The sequence below is a fragment of the Garra rufa genome, chromosome 19, assembly GCF_049309525.1.
Source record: "Garra rufa chromosome 19, GarRuf1.0, whole genome shotgun sequence".
In the NCBI taxonomy this organism is placed as follows: Eukaryota; Metazoa; Chordata; class Actinopteri; order Cypriniformes; family Cyprinidae; genus Garra; species Garra rufa.
Window position 1 is genome coordinate 25,839,723 of NC_133379.1, and position 23,207 is coordinate 25,862,929.

At 35.0% G+C, this 23,207-nt stretch overlaps 1 protein-coding gene across 1 annotated transcript in view; it reads right to left on the reverse strand.

The window, feature by feature from the left end:
* The window catches only part of tnksa (tankyrase, TRF1-interacting ankyrin-related ADP-ribose polymerase a), a 154,521-nt gene that overhangs the window by 10,211 nt on the left and 121,103 nt on the right, over window positions 1-23,207 (reverse strand). The window contains exons 12-19 of the mRNA XM_073824012.1: window positions 17,600-17,771; window positions 17,433-17,512; window positions 13,019-13,164; window positions 12,720-12,885; window positions 10,429-10,648; window positions 4,063-4,172; window positions 950-1,138; window positions 142-379 (exon numbers count right to left, since the gene is read on the reverse strand). Of these exons, the coding sequence (XP_073680113.1) occupies window positions 142-379; window positions 950-1,138; window positions 4,063-4,172; window positions 10,429-10,648; window positions 12,720-12,885; window positions 13,019-13,164; window positions 17,433-17,512; window positions 17,600-17,771 (1,321 nt within the window). The remainder of the gene's footprint in view (window positions 1-141; window positions 380-949; window positions 1,139-4,062; window positions 4,173-10,428; window positions 10,649-12,719; window positions 12,886-13,018; window positions 13,165-17,432; window positions 17,513-17,599; window positions 17,772-23,207) is intronic.

Consider the following 23,207-nt stretch of genomic DNA (forward strand, 5'->3'; position numbering starts at 1 on the left):
AGACTGCAGTATAATTTCTCAAAAACATACTTATATTGTATATCCAACAACAGATTTGGCCAGAAATTGAATAATTGTTGCAGCCCTACTTAAATTAAAAAGTTATATGAAATAATTCATATAATCACATGGTCTACTCACTTTCTCCCTCCTTCCTCTCTGTTCCAGTAGCCCCATCAGCAGGGCCTGAGGCTCCAGGTACGGCCAGCTCTGCCAGGGGTCCAGCTAGATTGTCTATGCTGCTGGCGGCAGACAGACAGGAAGGTGTTGATGTTGGAGAAATGACAGAGGCACTGACCACTGTAGCCTGGGGCTTGAAACAACTAGGCAACGCTTCAGGGGGCATGGCATCAATCAGCAGCGCCCGGATATCATCAGCCTGAAAATCAATACAAAAAAAATAAGTAAATGTCAAGAAATAAATCAATACGAGTATAAGAATTCTGTGTCTGATCAGTTTTAAATACAACTAGACCAATATAATATTCATGTTAGAGTACCAAGCCACATGGGCAAGAGGCTAAATTAGAAAGTAGCTGTACAAACAGCATTAGTTTGGCTTCTTGGTGTAGAATTGGACAATAAAAGCTGAGAACAGCTGTGTCATTAGCACCTGGCATGAACACGGCCACTGGAGCCCAATTACTAAAGGTTACGGCAGATTTGCCATTTGCTTCGCACAAGCCTGAACACAGGGGACGTGGGTTTAAACACCTCAGCTTATGTGTTTAGAAGATAAATGTCCCAATTTCTCAGGATAATCTATGCCACCTGAACCATATGAGACCTTACAACCAGAACAAATAGTCTTGTAAGGCACAAAACTTTTATAGAAGTTGGGTATAAACTGGGGAATGTCTATATATGCAAATGTGTAGCTCTGGTAAATGAATGGCAGTATGTAAATGTACATAAATGTAAAACCGTGTGAGAGGTATGCGTTTATTACTGTCGCTAAATCCAGTGGCGTCTGGCCCTCCTGGTTCTTCATGGTGGGGTCAGCCCCGTGGGCCAGCAGCAGAGCGCAGAGCTGTGTGCGGCCCTTCTGCGCAGCCTCATGGAGGGGTGTGAAGGCCCATTTATCAGTGGCATTTACACAGGTGTTATACTTGATCAGCAGGGCCGCGATGTCCACATGCTGGATGGGAAGACAGAGGCTTATTACTGACAAAATCATTCTACAACCTACAATCCTTAAAGCCTGGATGTTAAATAAATAAGAAGCATAGCTCTCTCTATAGCAGATCTGCTTTGGTGTAAAAGAGTGAGACTTCAGATGCTGGATTGTCACCACCACTAAGCGATATCTTTAGCGGTCCAAACAACTCTTCTGTAGCCATATGATAGCTTTGTGTCAGCAACACACTAAAAAAACCTTTGTTATTCACTGAAAACATTGAGTAGTATAAGTAGAATAAGAACTGGTAGCAATGTTACATTTGTGAATCAAATGACTCTGAGTAAATCAAATGTACGTAATTGTACATAAAATGAACAAAGAAATAGTAATAATGTTCCATTTGTGAATTAAATTACTTCTTTGAGTGAATCAAACGACTGATTCTTTTAAGTGAATCAAATGTACGTACATTTAACAAAGAAATAGTAGCAATGTTCAATTTGTGAATCAAAAGACCAGAATTGTACATACACGTACATAAGAAAATAGTATGAATGGTGCATTTGTAAATCAAATGACTCTTCTGAGTGAATTAAATAACTGATTCTTATAATTATTCTTTATTAATTTTTCTTTTCTCAGTGAATGAGAGGATAATATCAGTCTAAATTGTCTAAATGTTTATGATTTGGGCTAATACAATTTTCAATTTCACTGGTGGCAAGACTAGAGGGAAAGGTCCATTTGTGAATCAAATGACTTGTTTGAGTGAATCAAATGACTGATTCCTTTTGAGTTCATCAAATATACACAAATGTACATAAAATGTATATAAGGAAATATTAGCAATGTCCCATTTGAGAATCAAAAGAATCTCGAGTGAATCAAATGTTTATAATTGTACACAAAATGCACAAAGAAATAGTAGCAATGTTCACTTTATGAATCAAATTACTCTGAGTGAATCGAATGACTGAATCTTTGTGAGTGAAATTTACAAAATTGTACATAAAATGTAAATAAAGAAATAGTAGCAATGTTTGATTTGTGAATGAATCGTTTGAGTGAATCAAATTACTGATTTTACTGAGTGAATAAAAGGTGCAAAATTGTATATGAAATGTACATAAAGAAATAGAAATGTCCCATTTTTGAATCAAATGACTCGCTTGAGTGAATCAAATGACTGATTCCTTTGGGTGAATCAAATGACTCTTTCGAGTGAATCAAATGGCTGATTCGTTTGGGTGAATCAAATGTACATAATTGTACATAAAATGTACATAAAGAAATAATAGCAACGTTCCATTTGTGAATCAAATGACTCTTTTGAGTGAATTAACTGACCGATTCTTTTGAATGAATCAAATTATTTAAATTTTTTCCCCCACAACAAATCAAATGATAAAATCAGTCTAATATGTTTATGATTTTGGCTAATACAATTCTCAATTTCAAATCACTGGTGGCAGATGTTAACAGTTCACTAGAGGGGAAGATTATCAGTCAATACTGAATTTTGAATTGGCTTTTATTTTAAAAATTAAAATGAAACTGAATATCTACTTAAATCTACTGTGCTTTGTATGAGTTTGTTTAAAAAAAAATATAAATATGAATTTTAATGTACTAATGTATTTCATTTTTGTTTTATTTTTATTTTAATTAGTAATTTTAGTACTTATTTTTTAGTAGTTTCCAAGCATCAGTTATCAGTTTTTTTTGTCCATCTAATATTCATTTTTTGTTTTATTTCAGCTTTATTTCCATTAACAAAAAGGTTTACTGATTAACAAAAATAACACTAAGCATGACACCATGGGGATGAGTAAATAATGACAAAATGTTCATTTTTAGGTAGACTATTCCTTTAAATGACATTTGAGAACTCTTCTCATAAGCAACAGAGAGCACAGGGCAAAACAAGCCTGTTTTTGGCCAGCTGTTGAATTGTGGAGCACAGTGTGTGTGGCTGAGATGTCCTGAGTCGCCCTCCCATCAGCAGCAGTGACTGTATGGAACGGCGATCAGTTGGCTGTGTTTGCCGAGCGCTGACAGCCTCTACACAAACAGGCCGCAAATGAACAGAGGGAGGTGCACTCAAGGTCAGCCAGCATCGGCCGGCCGCCAGCTCTCCTCCAGCCAATCAGCAGAGCTCGGCCAACCTGACACTCCGATCACAGCCAATCAGAATCTCACAGCTCCTGTCACAGAGGTCTCGTTTCTTGGACGGCAACAGAGAGCGTATGCGAGTGTGGTCGAGGGCCGGAGTCTGGCTAGTTCTGATCCAACATGTTTATGTAACTGCAATCTGCTCTCATCCATCTGCATGGTCTAATCACATCGCTGTAGACCTCCAGAGGGCAGACACTGTTAAATACCTCCAACTACCATCACCTGAAATGGGTTTCCCTGAATTCGCTAGATTTGATTTCCAGAAAGAGTCAAATCCTGTATTAGAAGCGTGGATTAAGGCTCATCTGGGTTGTGGTGGCTTCATCCTGGCATCTGGGCTGTTTGCGAGTGGAAATGCAAGTGAAACCACCTGAAAGAATCATGAGCTGCGGCGACGCATTAAAAGTGCATAAGCCAAGGATCTGTTGGCAGAACAAATACAGATGTCCAAACACTTTTTGCATACAGTCACACGCTGATTTTCACAGGAAGTGAAAACAAAGTGCTGCATCAGAGCACAGAGGGGTTCAGGTGAAGGTTTACACTTGTTCTAAGAAGGAAAAAACTCAGTGTTTCATTTACAGGAGCAAATACATGGATTATTCAGCATCTACATCTGTTTGTGTGTGTCTAAGGTACCCGCAGCACAGTTTCCTGCCAGACCTGACATGACACCGGAGGCATGACATGTGTCAACTTAACAGATGTCTGCATGTAGTCCCAGTCTCAATGAAATATTCCTCCTTTTAATCAGCAATTGCACTCACCCCGTACGAGGCCGCGTTGTGGAGGGGAATAAGGCCACCTTTGTCCTGTGCGTTGACGTCTGCGCCATGCTCCAGTAAATACTCTGCTACCTCCAGATTGTTATAGCCAGCTGTGAAGAAAAGGATGCAGAGAAATGTGAATTCATCAGCCCACAAACCATCTGGTATCCAACACAAGCAACCAATCCATATCACATGTATTTTTGAAACTTTAAAAACTGAAGCGATTTTATGATAATAAAGTAACTTTGAGGAGATCCTTTAATAATAGGCATAAATTATTAAGTGGTTATCAGGAGTGTGCATTTGAGAATTATTACAAAGCTGAACACCGTGAAATGAATTTACATGAGGATGAGGATCACATTTAGATTTAAATGATAATGAATCTACATAGAACTCAACCCAAACCCCAAATCATCTCTATTCAGGCAGATTTACTGACTGGAAAGTGTTTGCAAACAAGTCATTGAATTATTTAAGTTAATAGTTGTGTAGTTTGCTCCTGTATTTTTTATATATATATATACTGCCCTACAAAACAAAAAGGCAGTAACTACGCAGAGTGCAGAACTGAGAAAAATGACTTTAAAGTTATCCTGTCATCCAGCCTGTTATCCAATGTTAAAACCGTCCCATGAGGATGCCGCGAAATCACACACATTTGAGATAAGATATTTTGTCACATAACAAAGGATGCCTTGAATGTCATGAAAATGATAATAACTCATTTTTGACCAAAAATGCAGTTACTGCCTTTTTGCTTTGTAGGGCAGTATATATATATATATATATATATATATATATATATATATATATATATATAAAACCAAATGCAAATTACAAGTTAACATAAAAATAAAAGGTAATATGTGTGTGTATGTGTATATTTGTAAGTGTTTGTGTGTATCGAAGCACATACAATTAAAACAAACTAAAATTAAAATGAAAACTGAAATTGTGAAATTACAAAAATAACTTAATTCAAAATATTAATAGTATACAAGTAGTAAAATCGCTACAACTACAGTTGAAATAAAAAATAATTAAAATATGGAAAAAAGACAAGCACAAAAGAAATGACTGAAACCAAAATATAAGTGAAAATATAAAAATAAAAGTTAATATGTGTGTGTGTGTGTGTGTGTGTGTGTGTGTGTAAAATGCTAAATAGAAATATTAAAAACAATGACAATTATCGAAGCACATACAATTATTAAAATAAACTTAAATGAAAATGAAAACTGAAATTGTGAAACAACAAAAATAACATAATTCAAAATATTAGTAGACATTAATAGTATTTAAGCATTAAAACCTTTGCAAATAAAACTAAAATAAAATATAGATAAAAAAACAAGCACAAAAGGAATTACTACTTTATTTAAAATATTAGTAAATATTAATAGTATATAAGTAGTACAATCTCTACAACAAAAAATGAATATATATATAAAAAAAGACAAGCAGAAAATGAATTGCTAAAACTAAAATTTAAAATCTGAAAACATAAAAATAAAGGCTAATTATTATTAAATATTAGTAAATATAATAATGGAAAAAAAATTCTCAGAATTGACCTTTTTTCTCCGGCAAAAAAAAATAAAAAAAATCTGGCTTTATAACATGCAATTGCAAGTTATTAAGTAAGAAATGTGAGACAAACTTTTTTTCCCCTCAAAATCTGACTTTATAACTTGCAACTGCGAGTTTATATCTCACAATTCTAAGGGAAAAAAGTCAGAATTGTGAGTTTGTATCACACAATTCTGACAAAAAAGTCAGAACTGTGAGATAAAAACCTTTTTTAATTTTTAATTCAGTGGCAGAAATGAGCTTCCATCCTTCTTAGACTTTATCCGATTTATTAATGGTTCCCAAGATCAGATCTTGGGTGCATTACATTGCCACAGTCTCTACGTAGGTCTACTAGAAATCCCATCATCACCATCTCAGAGAAATTTTATCTATTCCCATTTTCACAACTTAAACTCAATTAATTAAAATCTCTTTAGCCAGTGTTACTAAAACCTTACTCATCGTTACTCCTTGTAACTGCAATTATATTAATTGCTCGGTGCAAAGTGAAACCTAAGCACAGATTTGTGTCTTTCTTTTCCTTTTTTTGTTGGCTGCTCCAGCTGAGCTAAAAGACACTCAATCTGGCAGTCAACCTTTGGCATTGAACAAGCTGCTGCTGACCTTTACCCAAAAGCCCAGACACTACTATTTTCAGCTTTAACTGTCTTCTTCAGTTCCTTTAACTCTCTTTCTCACTCCAGACATACATGACTGCCTACAGCACCGTCACTAATTAAAGCCCTCATCATTACAGGCTGTAGCCCTCTAATAATGCACAAACCCAGCTTTGAGAACCGCACTAATGAGAACACGCTCTCTGTCTCACATGTACCCACTCCACCGTGTATGCCACACTCATCAAATGCTTCCTGCAGGTTCTTCTACATAAACTACAAGCATTTTTAGCAACGTTTCTCACTTCGTTCCCACGAATATCTCATCTGTCTGGCTGTACGGCTCTCGTTTCCTCTTCTTTAATAAAGCAGATTTACTCTCATTAACACCATGATAAGCATTAAGATTATAGTGAATAAAAAAAAAACTATTAGCGGTGTGGATACAGTGTCAGCAGCTGTTGTCCGTACATGAGAAAGTGTTGCAAAATAAACTCAACGCTAGACGCTAGAAAACATGCTGCATTTCTTAATGAGGTCATTACTGTACATATATGATTTTATGGATATATAAAATGGCCTTTTATTATTTTATACAGTACAGTTACACAGCCTTAAAGGGATAGTTCACTCAAAATGAAAATTACGCTATGATTAACCCACCCTCAAACAAGCAACTGATTTATTTCAGTCAAATACAGTTGGAGTTATATTAAAAAATGCTCTGGCTCTTTCAAGCTTTATAATGGCAGTGAATGGGTGTTAATATTCAATAGTCCAATAAAAGTCCATTCAAGAGCCATTCGACTTATCTCTTTTTTAGCAGATGAAATGTTTTAAATAAGTATATATTTCTTTCACAAATCACTGCAGAAGGCTTTTATTAACCCCCAGAGCCATGTGGAGCACTTTTTATGATGGACAGATGCACTTTATTGAATTTCAAAATCTCAAGAAGCTGTTCACTGCCATTTTTAAGCTTTAAAGAGCCAGGACAATTTTTTTTTATTATAACTCTGCGTGTATTTGTCTGAAAGAAGAAAGTCATATACACCTAGGATGGCTTGACGGTGAGAGTAAATCACAGGGTAATTTTCATTTTTGGGTGAACTATGTCTTTTAAACATGACTTACCAGTCATTAAAAAAATGCACCGAAAAGCATCTGGATTCTAATGCATGAGATCCTGCAAAGTCGGTCAGAACGAATGAATTCGTCTTACGATTCTCCCCGCAGGCAAACGGCAGACGAGTGGCGTGTTCTCTAGGCAGGGGTCACAACCGCCACGTTAGTCACAGCCCATTGCTCTCTGGTGGAAATGTCGAATGTGTGCTAGCTGGAGTAAAATCATGTGTCTATATCTCTGCCTGATGGTTAGGGCCGTCACCCACCTGCTGCTGGCCTGGCCTAGCAAGATAAGTGGACTGACCAGAGCGCTCACTCCATCTGTTCGGTGACATTTGCTGATCTGTGCTGTTCTGCACGCAGTATGAGTGCTGCTATGAGTCACTGGCATGGCTGTAGTGCAAATGAGGAACCCCTGAGCAGTGCTTCTGCTACTACTTAACTCAGATCTAACACCCTTAGACTTCTGGGTTATTCTATTTAGCTCGCAGTTATAGTTTTAAACTGATTTATCGTTATTAACAATAATATATTTGAAACTAATTGCCATGCTTGTAAAAATCCAACTGTACCTGCAAATATATTACTCTTCTTTTGTGTGTGTGGGTGTGTACATATTTATTATATGTTTATTAGAATACCAAATATTATCAACATCTTAATTATTAACCAAATTATTATTATTAATATATCTGAATTAAAAAATCAAAATACAGATGCAACTGTATATTAAGTGGGTGTGCACAAAAATAATTTGATTGTTTGCACAGGTGGATTATATACAAATGCAAAGGCACAAACTGATGCACAATTTGGTTGTTTGCAGAATTTTTTTTAACTTACGCAAACGAGTGATATACGCCACAATCGCATCTTTCAAATTAGTTGAAAAATTTCACGGCACATTGTTGCGCAAGCCAATCAGCGAAAAGAAACGTTTTTGACATGTCCGGTTATATCAGAAAATCTGAATCAGAAAGAGGAGAGCATTATGTGATGATTTTATTAGCGCGAGTGACGTGGAAAACATCTAGTAACGAGTAATCTACTAACGATTAAGCCAGACAGTAATGATATACGCCACAATCGCATCTTAAGCGCTAGTTAAAAATTTTCAACCCAAGTGGAAAATTTGCATAAAACGTTGTTGCATAAAAAGCTTATTGACATCGAGAGCATTATGAGATTATATGCACGGATGACACAAAAAAACATCCTCTGAGTAATTAAGCGTGCAACAATATATGCCACAATTGTGTCTTTCATGCTAGTTAAAAAACATTTCAACTGGAGCAAAAAATGTGCACAAAACGTTGTGCAAGCCAATCAGTGAAAAGTTTATTAACATTTGCACACATGACAAAAAAAAACATCCTTTGAGTGATCTAGTAAGGATTAAGTGAGTAATGGTATATGCCACAATTGCGTCTTTTGCACAAGGAAAATTCACACATCGTCACACAAGCCAATCAACAAAAAGAAAATGGAGGAGAGCGTTATGCAATGATTTTATTTGCGCGAGTGACATGAAAAACATCTTGCGAGTAATCTAGTAACAAGTGAGTAACAACATACGCCACAAACGTGTTTTTCACGCAAGTTGAAAAATTTCAACTTGAGCAGAAAATTCACATTACAAGATGTTCATGCTTTTCTTTCTTCAGTCATAAAGAAATTATGTTTTTTTTTTTGAGGAAAACATTTCAGGATTTTTCTTCATATGGTATACTTGAACGGTGCCCTGAGTTTGAACTTCCAAAATGCAGTTTAAATGCGGCTTCAATCGAACCCAAATGTGGTTGCAAACGATCCCGGGGGAAGAAGGGTCTTATCTAGTGAAATGATCTTATTTTTTTTTTTTACACAATTTATATACTTTTAAACCTCAAATGTTTTTTAACCTCAAACAGACTTGCTCTGCCTAAACTCTTGTTTAAGACAGTTAGGGTATGTTGAAAAACCCCCCATCTCATTTTCTCCCTTAACTTCAAAAACGTCCCTCATTGCTGTTTTACCTTTTTGGTTAAGGGTGTTTGATTTCCTTTGCATGTTCACTTTGCAAACACTGGGTCGGTACTTCGGCACCGATGTAGGAGTTTGGGCAGAGCAAGCGTTTAAGGTTAAAAAGTACATAAATTGTAATAAAAAAAATTATAATAATAACCGATCGTTTCGCTAGATAACACCCTTCTTCCTCGAGTGGGATCGTTTACAACCACATTTCGGATTGTTTGAAGCCGCATATAAACTGCATTTTGGAAGTTCAATCTGCACCATAGAAGTCCACTATATGGAGAAAAATCCTGAAATATTTTCCTCAAAAAAAAAAAAAATATTTACAACTGAAGAAAGAAAGACAAACATCATGGATGGCAAGGGGGTAAGTACATTATCTGTAAATATTAACTGTAAACGAGTAATCTAGAGCGATAATGCAATGCGTATTTCTATTGTTGTATTGTTTTGTTTAAAGTGCTGCATAAATAACGTTGACTTGATTATTTAAGTTTTATTTTTCACAAAAAAATTTTGCTCTAAAATGTCACAGAACAACCAATGCATACGGACGACTTTATATTCTAAAATATTATATTCTGACGAATACAAGAACATCCGTGAATAAGTTGGGGAAGGCTCACATAAACAGATTATTTTGAAAAGACTTTATCAGGGACATGAGCCATACGGAGAATATTGTTGTGCATGTAAATGTCGGTGACGGTACGAACAGCGTGGAAGTCTTAGACAGATTTAATATTTGGCAAGGAAGCCTTTGAATCTCCGCCTGGAAGCCAGGCTTACACAGCGCTCAGAAAGGGATGAGAGCCAAGATTTAATTCAACACGTCCCCCTTTCTTTCCTTCTGGGTTTCCTTGCCTCACCTCTGGGGTGGGATGATATCTCACACACAGCTTCAATGCTTTTGTAGAAACGCAATTCTCTGGATGGCGGTATAGCTTGATTTTTTCCATTTGAAAGAGAGAAGTGCTCTCAATTCTATGTTGAAAGCGAAAGCTCAGAAGGACGCAGAATGATTTTTCATTACCTGCCAGGTGCAGCGGAGTCGAGTTGCGTCCCTGTGTGTCTCTGCAGTTGATGTTCTCTAAGCTGCACAGTTTCTGGACCCGGGCCAGGCAGCCTTTTTTGGCTGCATCCAAAAGTGCTGCATCTCCTCTCAGCAAGTCCTGGATATCTGTGTCTCCCTCCTTCACCATGTCCAGTGGCGTGTTTCCATCCCGATTCTTCTTGGTGGGGTCTGCTCCATGCTGAAAGAGATAAGGACATCGAGAACAGATCCACAGAGAAGCCCAAAGGCTGACTTAGCACAGTTTATAACCCTCATCTAAGATCTTTCTGAGGATTTATGCATAAAATGATCATTGCTCAATTAGACAATATGACATATCTATGGTAAACTATATATGGTAACACTTCACAACAAGGTTGTCATTTGTTAACATTAGGCAATGTATTAACTAACATGAACAAACAATTAACAATATATTTATTACAGTATATGTTCATCTTTTTTAATGTTAGTTAATAAAAATACAATGTTCAATGTTAGTTCACAGTGCATTAACTAATGTTAACAAACACAATGTTGAAATGAATATTAACTAAAATTAATAACTGCTTAGTTCATATTAACTAAAGTAGTTTACTAATGTTAACTAAAGATCCTTATTGTAAAGTGTTACCATATACACAAACACAAAAAATTCATAATTTATTTTTTAAAAATCCAATCCAAAATATATCACATACATATTATAAGTAGGTACTGTGTATATTTATATTTATATTTATATTGAAATATATATTTATATTTATATATAGTATAAATCATATGTAAATATGACCACACACACACACACGCACACACGCACACGCACACGCGCACACGCACACACGCACACACGCACACACACACACACACACACACGCACGCACGCACGCACGCACGCACGCGCGCACACACACACACACATAAATATTTCTTAAATATATACGTATATGTATTTACATATACATATAAACATACAGTACACATATATAATGAAAACATAAACTTTTACTTTTCTTATGTTCTGTAAATATGATATTGTAGAATTATATACAAAATATAAAATTATTATTATTAATATCATTATAAATATTGTTTTGTAAATTATAAATAAAATTTATCTATCTATCTATCTATCTATCTATCTATCTATCTATCTATCTATCTATATACATACATACACACATATACATATATATATATATAGTATACATTTAAACAAACATTTACATTTATTTTTATTAGTATTTTACTTTGACAAAAATATGGCTTTTTGAAAATCAATTTGTTGAAAATGTGATATGCATATATATATATATATACACACACACAGACACACACACACACACACACACACACACACACACACACACACATACATACAATATTTACAGCACCTATTTATCAAATCACATTTTCAACAAATTGATTTTCAAAAAAGACATATTTTTGTCAAATAAAATACTAATAAAATAAATGTAAATGTTTGTTTAAATGTATACAATATAAATATGAATATATAATATTCATATACATATACATTTATATATATATTTTTTATTTCTATTTCTATTTTATTGTGACAAAATATGGCTGTTTTGTAAATTCAATATTAAGAATGTTTACTTTTAAGAAAACACTTTTGATCAAATTACACCTTTAGGCCACACGTATTGAATTTAATACTTGGGGTCCATTAATATTTTAGTTTTCCGTACAGCAACAGACCGAAGTAAATTGATTTGAATACACTGAAAATGAATTATTCCTAACTGAACTGATTTTGAATCAGAACCAGAATCAAATCAAATCAATTCTAAAACTTTGTGAATAAGAATACAATCTGATCAGGAAAATCATTTCCTTCAAAATCATTTTACAACAGCTCATACAGATTTAGACTCAGCGGATGAGAAAAGCACAAGTTTCTTTTCTGCAGTGTCTACCAAAGACAACTTGAGCAGTTCCACTTCAGGAACCAAAGTGACATGTTTGTTTGAAGGCTAATGTGCATATTCTTTACAGCTCTGAAGCTGAACTTCTCTGTGACAGTAACCTGAGGTACGATGAAAGCAGACAGCATTAAAACCGACGTCTGCTCAACGCCAATAAACCAGAAGCCTCTGCAGCAGTTTCACACTACATTTAAAAACTTTACAGAGTGATAAAAAGCATTAACAACTCCAGGCTGTCAGACGTCTACAGAAAGAGATACCTCAGATATAATTAACAAGTCAGTGTTGAGCCAGCAGGAGTAGAGATCACAGTACCTTCAGAAGCAGTTTGCAGATCTCGTATTTGCCCTTGGCCGCCGCTTCGTGCAGCGGAGTGAACTTCCACAGGTCGGCCACGTTGACAGACGCTCCGTGTCTGACCAGGAGCTCCGCCACTTCGTAATGTCCGTAAGAGCAGGCGTTATGCAGCGGCACCAAACCTCTGCCGGCAAACAGGGAATTCGAAAGAGATAAATAGTGACAATACGTTTATCTCTTGTTGCTGCCAACTCATGCGCTGACTGTTAATGAGGTTCTAGGGAGAGTTTCTGATGAAGAACCGCAAGAAGTCTCACCCTTTGTCTTTGGCGTGGACGTCGGCACCGTGGTGCAAGAGATACTCAACCACGGCTACGCGATTGTAACCGGCGGCAAAGTGGAGCGGCGTGGAGTGACGGCCCTCCAAGTCTCGACAGTTCACATTCTGAGGGGAGCAAAGTTGCTGTAGAAGACAAAACGAAATAATGTTAAACTAAATGCAAGATTTTATATTGCAAATGAGCTAGTTAACCTAAAAATTTTAATTCTGTCATTACTTTATCACCTTCATGTCATTCCAAACCCGTAAGACCTTGCTACTGTCTATGCAGGGTCAGAAAGCTCTCAGATTTGATTAAAAATATCTTTATTTGTCTTCCAAAGGTGAACAAAGGTCCTACGGGTTTGGAACGAAATGAGGCTGAGTAAGTAACAACAGAATTTTCTTTTTTGGGTGAACTATCCCTTTAAGTGATGAGTGTTTAAATACATCCAAGAATTAATTCCATTTGATCTGCTTTTACAGGGTACCAGGCCAGAATGATGGCAAGCGTCAGAAGAGATTCAGATTAATTGCCTGACAAAAGTCTAATTGGTGCTCTGATCTAATTACTTTACGCATAATGAGGCTTTGAGATAATGAGGATCTGATCGCATCAAAGGCATTCATCCATTCAGACATTTTTATCATCTGTTTCTAAATCACTATCTTTAGGCTCATACTACAAGCCAAAAAGTTTGAGGTTATAAAGCTTTTGATCTCAAAACTTAAGCTTCAATTATTCAAACCACTTTTGCAGACTAACACAAGTTGTATTTACATTAATAATAATTTATAAATGTATTAGCTTTAGTTTTAATTAGTGCGGGGCAACGATTATTTGCGATTAATCGCATCTAAAATGAAAGTTTTTGTTTATATAATATATGTGTGTGTACATGGTATATTTATTATGTATAGATAAAGACACACACATATAGTATACATTTTGAAAATATTTACATGTATATATTTATATTCATATAATTTATACTATATAAAAATATATGAAATATATAAACAACATTTTTCTTAAATACATACATGCATGTGTGTGTATTTATATAAATAATAAATATACACAGTACACATACACACACACATACATTATGTACACAAAAAAATATTTTGTATGCGATTAATTGCGATTAATTGTTGCCTGGCACTAATTTAAATTAATAATTTTGCAATATTAATAATATATACACTATAGTTCAAAAATATTTTTAATAAATTTTTAATCTTATGCTCACTAAGCAAGTATTAGATAAAAACTACAGTAATATTGCAAAAATATTGTTTTTTATTTTAACCGTTTTATATTTACTCCAGTGTCACATGATCCTTCAGAAATAATTCTAATATGCTAATTTGGTGTTCAAAAAACATGCTGAAAACATCTGTTCTGCTTAATATTTGACTAAAAACATATATTTTAAATACATGATATATTTTTCAAAAGCACAGTATTTATGTAAAATAAAAATCTTTTGTAACATTTTAAAATGTCTTTAATGTCACTTTTGAACAATGTAATGCGTCCTTCCTGAATAAAAGCATTCAGCAAGTTTAATAAAAGTTCTCTCTCTCTCTCTCTCTCAAAAAAAATTGACCAAGTGCAAATTTTTGAAGGACAGTGTATAGTATTGAAAAAAGTCTACACTTTAGAATGAAGTCTATGTAACAGGATCCTGCGGTTTTTGTGCATGCTGGCTCAGCGTTTCTCTCCAACACACAGTCGAAGGTGAGGTCTTCTTACATTTACCTTGGTCAAGGTCATGAGTATGGAACAAAACACATTTAAGAGCTGCAAGCTGTGTCCTTGGAAACTTTCATTGTCTGGGATATAAAAAAAAAACTAAACTCATTCAGGGTATTTTTGTACCAGACAAAAGCCTAAAGCCTATAAAAAAATTCAATATCCATAACTGCAGATATATTTTCATCTCCATATATCCTGGAGCTGCTTTGTAGCAGTACGCTAATGAAAACACATTATTACAAGTATCTCAGTATCTCAAATGAATTAAAGTTTATTACAAGAAAAAATAGTGGCCCAAATGTATCTTTCTAGAGAAAACAGTTTCATGTTATATCTTGGCTCCACCAGATCACCACAGATTTTTAAAGAGCAAGTAATATGGGTTTTCAAAAAATATCTCTTTTGCTGCTTGTAATGTAGCCATCCTTCAATGTAAACAATCTGCAAGGTTGTTAATCAAAAAGTGCATTATACATAAAGATATTGTCTCTCAAAAGTAAGAGTTGACTCTGAATTGCCTTAGCTAATCGTTATATTTTTAGAATCTTTTCAACGTCACTCTGTAACACATTAGCATAATCCTTGCCTGTCCGCGAAAATCGAACACTCTGACCTACCCCCAAACACTTCCACTAGTTAGTGTTTACATCATGTTGAGAAGACGCTGTGTTCCGCTCTGTGAAAGCAAGTTTGCTCAGATGACGATGTGAAGAATCCGTGGTTAAAATGTATTTTTCCACGATAGCACAGCAAAACAATTTAATCCTTTTGTTGTGGTATCGTGGAAAAAATACAATTTGCAATTTCCTACCTGTTTACCTTCACAGACATAATTGACAAAATATTTTCGTTTTTGTAACTAATGTGTGGTTTTAACATAAACTTGCGTGTATTTGAGTTTAAGCGCAATAAGACATGAACGATAACTTATTTTAGTACATGGATTCTAATTTTCTTTTTGGATTAACAAGCGTCTCCAAACGAAAACCTTTAAGTACGACTGATACGTTATGTGTACATTCTCAGTTGAGTGCTCAAAATGTGCTAATATGTAATGTATATCTAATGCAGCTTCAGGTTTCCAGATAAAGCACAATAATACTGTCTTGCTGAAATAGTTCTGATAATTCGCTGTGAACCCACTATTTCCTAAGAATGTGTCGATTAATGTATACTGTCGTTATTCTAATTACTTAGTTTAATAATAAAGAATGTAGTGTAGCGCATAGACTTTATAATCATTTTGAAATTGCTGTTTATTTTGCTGCAACGGCAGTTATAGGGTTATGTTTTTATGGGCATGATGTTTTTATGTCATTATTTTGAGAACGGACTGGAGCACTATTAATGTTTTATGTAAAGGTGCATACTAGGGTTGCCAGGTTGTCACAACAAAACCCACCCAATTGCGTTTCGAGGGGGGTCCCCCATTAAAAAATACAGTGTAAAATACACGCTTTTTGTCAGGGTTCCCCTGGTGAATTCGCATTCCAGGGACTAAATATGACGTTATTGGGGTCGCTTCAACCCGCAACACCAAAAACAACCGCAGACTAGGCAGATGGTAGCACTCGCTACCTTGCTAAAGTACTCCTCTCTATGCCAATCACAACAGGCTTGGCCAGCTGACCAATCAGGGCAGAGTAGGCAGATGGAAGAGAGGTGTCTACAGACATTACACTCGAAACCAATTTGAATGAACCATTTTGAAATCATGAACAAATGACTATGTATAAATGTATATTCTGGGAAAATTACAATGGTTTCTGATGATGCATTTAGGGGACTCCAACACATTATTAGGACACTTTAAAAAACCATATGACCTGCTCTTTAAAGGTGGCATGTCATGAAAATCTGACTTTTTCCATGTTTAAGTGCTTTAATCGGGTCCCCCATGCATCTACCAACCCAGAAAATGTAAAAAAGGACCACCCAGTAATTTTGTTTTGGTAAGCCTTTTTCTGCAAGCTTGTGAAAAATCAAGTTTTTTTAAGATTTTGCTCCACCCGTGAAGTCGAAAGGGGATCTTATTATAATATTATCACTTCTTAATCTGCACATGTACACCCACAGTGCAGCCATTGTTTTTTTTCCCGCAAGCTACTACGCTGTACTGGTTCTAACGCCATGGCAAAAGTTTGAGGAAAGCATGCTAACTGTCTTTGGCTGCACTAATGAGCACAGAACCTCAGAAGAGACAAGATTTGTTGATTTGCTGCCACACAGAGCTAATATAAACTTGCAATTTCTTTCCTACCTGTTTGCCTTCATAGACATAACATAAAATATTTTCATTTTTGTAACTCTTGTGTGGTTTTACCATAAACTTGTGTGTATTTGACAGTTTAAGCGCAATAAGACGTGAAAGAGAACTTAGTTTAGTACTCACATGCCATGTGACAGCTGCTTTCTGTGCACATGCTTTGGATGTGTGTGCTCAGAAATTCGTATATCAGAAGTTTAAAATGATATGGCTTTAAAACGCATGATAATCAAAACACACAGATGTTTTTTTGAAGTATGGGCTGTAAAAGTACAGCTTTATTCTGGAAAAGGGGGCGGGGAGCAGCAGCTCATTTGCATTTAAAGAGCCATGCTGCTAGACAACTAGTTGACTAGTTTGAAACCAATTTAAGGCATCCCTCACCTTCACAGTGTCCAAGTCTCCTGCTTTTGCGGCTTCTAGGAGTCTATAATCCACATCTGAATTCCTCACTGGAATGTTTTCTAACAGAGACAAGCATAAATTAACATGAATTTCCATAACTGTTAATGTATAACATCATAGCACAAATAAACAATCCCAGTATGTACCATTTAGGATCTGCTGTACAGCTTCATTGCCCATCTGTGCGGCTGTGAACCCCTGCAGGGAGACGATGGCGGGGTCGGCTCCATAACTCAAAAGAAGCCTGCAAGTCTGCAAGTGTCCAGCCAGAGCCGCTCGGTGCAATGCCGTCTGACCCAGCGTGTCAACAGCATTCATCTATAAACAAACAGAAAACAAGGATGGAAAGGAAGTGAGCAGACTGAAATCTCCTCCTCCTCACTGATCAGTGAAGAGCACATCTGAACGCAGCCCACAGAGCAAGACTGAGCTGTAAGCAAACTTGGCCTCTTTTGAAATGAACACAAATATGAATTAATCAGAGAAGCCCCTGGGAAACTTCCACGCTCCCTTCAAAGACTATCAACACTGCACAGCGAAGAAAGAAAGGGACCTGCTGCGTAAATGCGTGTGTGGTTTAGCATATGGCACGATTACAGTTCATTATTCTGTCTCAAACTTGTTACTTTTTGAAACTTAAACTCTCATCAAAATCATGCTTTACTGGAAGTGCGACTGTACATGATGCATTTTTCCATATCAAACATCACACATTGGCTTTGTTCACACCGCAACCAATTCTGATTTGTTAAAAAAAAATGTGACTGATAATAACACACAAACTTTAATGTTAAGAAAAAAAATGAAAATTAAATTTCATCAGTGAATGGATGCTTACATTACAGGGTTTACATGATTTCACATAGGCTTGCATTATGTCTTCTTCATCTTGGGGTTCACATCAGTAAGTTAAAGTTAGTGGTAATTTCGTTAACAAAAACTATGATGAAAATTGTTAAGTGATGAGCTTTTTTGCCCATGATTAAAATGAGATGACGAGATGACAAAAAAGTAAAAAAAAACAATAACTGACTATATCAGCAATATCGTAGACTAAAATGCATTTTAAACATTTTAAAAATATAAATCTCTTTTTATATCTGCCTTTTCAGATATCAAGAGTCCCCAAATCACAGCTTTCCTGTTAAAAGGATACATTTTCTGCCTAGTGTTTTGCTTCATTTTTGCAATCTGGCAACCGCAAGTGCCAATAATGATCTGAAATCATTGGCAAATAAGTTGTTTGGAGATTAGGGATTTCCATATGAGATGTTTGGCGTAAATGAAAGTGTCATTCAGCCTGTCTGCATTCTGTCATGAGATCTTGACTATATTGTTTGCGATTGTGGTTGCTCAATAAGTGCTCTCACTTATAACGGGTGTTGTTTTAATAGAGAAACATTATTGCAATTTGGAATTATTGGAATTACTATTAGCAGTGTTCGTACAGATACTGTAAAATGAAATTCCAGGACTTTTAAGGACTTTTCAAGCACTTATTTTTTGATGTTAAGGTCTTCAATCAAAGATCTCAAATATCAAACAATGTCTTCTTTCAAATTTTAAATTCCAAAGATAATAAATAAATCAAAATATGCTAATAAAAAACAGCAAAAATGAAGGGAAGCACATGCAAAGTATCACTACTAAAGTATTACAAATTATACTACACTTTCTTACTTTTATAGTAAAACTGTGGTTAATTATGGGATTTGTAATGGTCTATACTTTTTTTCTGTTTTGTTTTTATAACCGTACGGCTTTAGTTTTTTGATGTTTTCTACTGGGGGGAAAAAAAAGAAAAAAGAAAAATCACGAAATCGCTCTGAAATCTACAACTGAAACAATTGATTCGCCATATACGCTTTGAACTCTCGAGTTGAATCAAATGATTTTGTGTGTACTGAAGTCCCGATCTGAATAATGATTTACAAACCATTTCAGATCAGGTCTTAGAGCGCAGATCATGAATCATTTGACTTAATGATTCGTGATATGAAAAATTCTGATTAAATCAAATGATTCACGATACACAATTTGAAGTCTATACCTAAGTCAAATGATTCGCGAATTTGTTCATATATAATTAGCTTGATTTTATACATTTTATCCCCCCAAAAATGTTTTTTTGTCTGTTCAAAGTTTTTTCTGAATTATGGAGTGACAAAATGAGATACCCAAAATCCCTCCGTAAAAACATTTGACTCTAATATTTAAAAAAAAAAAATTTAACAAGAATTTTGAAACTGACTTGATCCAGTGTTTAGATTTTTGTACTAGAAATGTGTGCAAATTAGTGCATATTTCATTAAATAATGCCGTATTTGCATATTTAAACGTAATATTTTAGAAAACTTGTAATACAAAAAATGTTTGCAATTATCAATGTAATCAATCAACTGGGTAAGTAAGGTGAAAGCTCCTAGTTAATTTTTGTTTACCCTATTCACCTGCAGTGTCTTGCCTTAACACTGGTTAAAGTTCTGGCTTTTGTTCAGATTCTCTCTCAGATTCAACTGAAAATTGCATTTTATTGCATTTTTGAATAAAAATGTCCCATGGTCAAAATGTTTCTGCATCTTTACTATATACATTCATGATTTCATGATTATGACTACATACAGAGTTTGCAAACTATGAAAAAACTATTAAACCCAATATGACTTTTGAAAAGTTCTTTATGAATTTTTTTAATCATCACCGTTTCCACAAAAATATTAAGCAGCGCAACCATTTTCAACACTAATAGAAATAAGAAATGTTTCTTAAGCACCAAATGAATGATTTCTGAAGGATCATGTGACACTGAAGACTGGAGTAATGATGCTGAAAATTCAGCTTTGCATCACAGGAATAAATTTGATTTTAAAAATTTTATTAGAAAATAATATTTCACATATTTTGCAGCCTTGGTAAGAATAAGAGACCTCCTTTAAAAACACTTAAAAAATTTTACAGACCCCAAAGGTGAAATGTAAATTTTGGGCTGTCCTCAAAAACTGGCAAACAGATGATGATTGAACAGATTTCAGTCAATCAGCCTATACTAAAAACATTTTCCTGTCGGTTTGATCAAAAATCTAGATCTTCAGCTAATAAGCAGCTTCCACCGTCAGCTGGTTTTCTCAGTAACTGTGTTTACTTTAGACAGCTTTATTCTTCATGCTTCCTGCTCTTCTTATTAACACAATGCTTCTGCACCATCTGTTAACTAGTTTACACATGGTCTGTAAACACACACTAGCTACAATAGCCTCTTGTCTTTGAACCTCCAGCCTGACTAATTATCCAGTCCATTAATGTCACTTAAGTCTGGCCGCTGAATTTTGGCAGCGAGCTGGGTCGCAACACCAGTTAACGATCGGATGTGTTTCCGAGGGGTCGTACCGCAACAGATGGACGCAGATGATTGAATGATGGAATTCAGGTTATGGCGGGTCAGCCTCCGTTTATTTATCATGCAGAAGAGTCGGGATGCGAGCACAAGGGAGGTCGGCTTTGAAAATCAAGCTGCTCCAGGCAGCATAAAAGAGCCACACGGAATCAACGAAAAGGACCTCGGGATAATACAACCTTACGTGAAAGTAGGACACGCAAGTTTGATGAACGGGGAGGCCCTTTAGATACACTCTCGCCTCGAACAAAGACCGCAGACTGTGGATGAGATTATTTACAGGAGAATCGGCTCCCCTGGTCTCTCCGCTGAAGAATAGCTGATCAGCCCTGATGCTCTCAGCCAAGGCGGTAGCTGAATGCCTGATCAGTTAGTCGATGCTTATCTGATTTGGCTCTCTGAAAGAGCTCCATTGATTTGGAAGTCTTTTACCCCTCTCTGCTCTGGAGAGGTAATGACATGACTGATGTAGCTCGTAAACGTCCTCCACTTTCTCTGACACAATCCAGCTGTGAGACCGAGGCAGCAGGCTGTTAACTTATTCACTTTCACTACAAAACTCTGACACTACCTTTAAATGTAGAAGATTTGTCTTTTAAAAAGCATTACAGAAACCGAACTGGCTCACCATAGAGCGCTCTAAACAAAGAGCATAAATACAAATAAATACAGTAAATATTGTGAAATATTATTACAATTTAAACTTTTAGCCATTACTCCAGTTTTCAATGTCACGTGATCCTTCAGAAATCATTCTGATATGCTGATTTGCTGCTCAAGACAGATTTATCAGCACAGTTGAAAACAGTTGTGCTGGTTAACATATTTGTGGAAACCATTATATATATTTTTCATTATTTAATGAATATAAAGTTCACAACAGTATTTGTTTGTAATAGAAATCTTTTGTAACATTACAAATGTCTTTAAATGTCACTTCTGATCATTTAATGCATTCTTGCTGATTAAAAGTATTTACTCCAAATGTTTAACCGGTAATGTATATACAGAATACATTTAAATTCCTCAGCAGCCTGATGTGAAATAAAGCCATTTCAGGATGTACCAGAAAAACAAATAAGAATCCAAATGGTTTTAGGCAATACAATTCTCGAAGGAGCTTTGAACCTTTTCATGTTTTCAAATTTATTTCATCTAGCAACGGTGCTGTCTTCATTATCTCTTCTAAACCAAGTTTGGATTCAGTTTGTCTGTGAGGAATGTCAAATGAGGCAGGTCTGGAGAAAAAATGTAGAAGGCAACTTTCCACTATACACAAAGTGCTATATTATGAATTATGGGAAACAATAACAATAACAGGCTGGGTTTTGAAATTTGATTAGTTTCTGATTCACAAGATCGCAATTTGATTTGTTTTGGATATATCAGGTACAGTACATGCCAAATTTTTTCAAGGAAAAAAAACTCTTAACTAAGAAAATTATACATATGCCGCTCATAGTTTGGGAAGTTGCTTATGCTCATCAAAGTTCCATTTATTTGATCAAAAATACAGAAAAAAGTAATATGAAAAATTATTGCAATTCAAAATATTAGATTTTTTTCACTCCAGTCTTCAGTGTCACATAATCCTTCAGAAATCATTCCAATATACTGATTTATTACTTTTCTTATCAATGTTGGAAAGTGTTGTGCTGCTTCATTTTTTTTTTTTTGCAACCTGTGATACTTTTTTCAGGATTCTGATGAATAAAAAGTTAAAAAGAACAGGACATTTATTCAAAATAGAAATATTTTCTAATAATATAAGTCTTTACTATCACTTTATAAATTTAACACATCTTGCTGAATAAAAGTATTAATTTATTTCAAAGAAAGAAAGAAAAAAATTACTGACCCCAAACTTTGTGCTTGTTCCAAAAGTTCTATTTTAAATAAATGCTGTTCTAATGTTTTATTTATCAAAGAACACCGAAAAAAGTATCACAGATCACAAAAAAAATAAATATTAAGCAACACAACTGTTTCCAACACCGATAATAAATCAGCATATTAGAATGATTTTTTGAAGGATCATGTGACATGTGAATACTGGAGTAATGATGCTGAAATTTCAGCTTTAAATCACAGGAATAAATTAGACTTTAAAGTATATTAAACTAGAAAAACACTATATTAAATTGCATTAACATTTCCAAAATTACAGTTTTCTGTATTTGTAATCAAATTATACATGAGAGTCAGTCGGTACTACAATGCTATAATATTAAAGGTTAAAATATCTGATTTGTATATGAATGCTTAAATTACACTTAATGAAGTTTTTAAAATAATTAAGTTACAATTACATAATTATATATTTTTTTGAAATATAAACATTTAAATGGTGCTGTCATAAA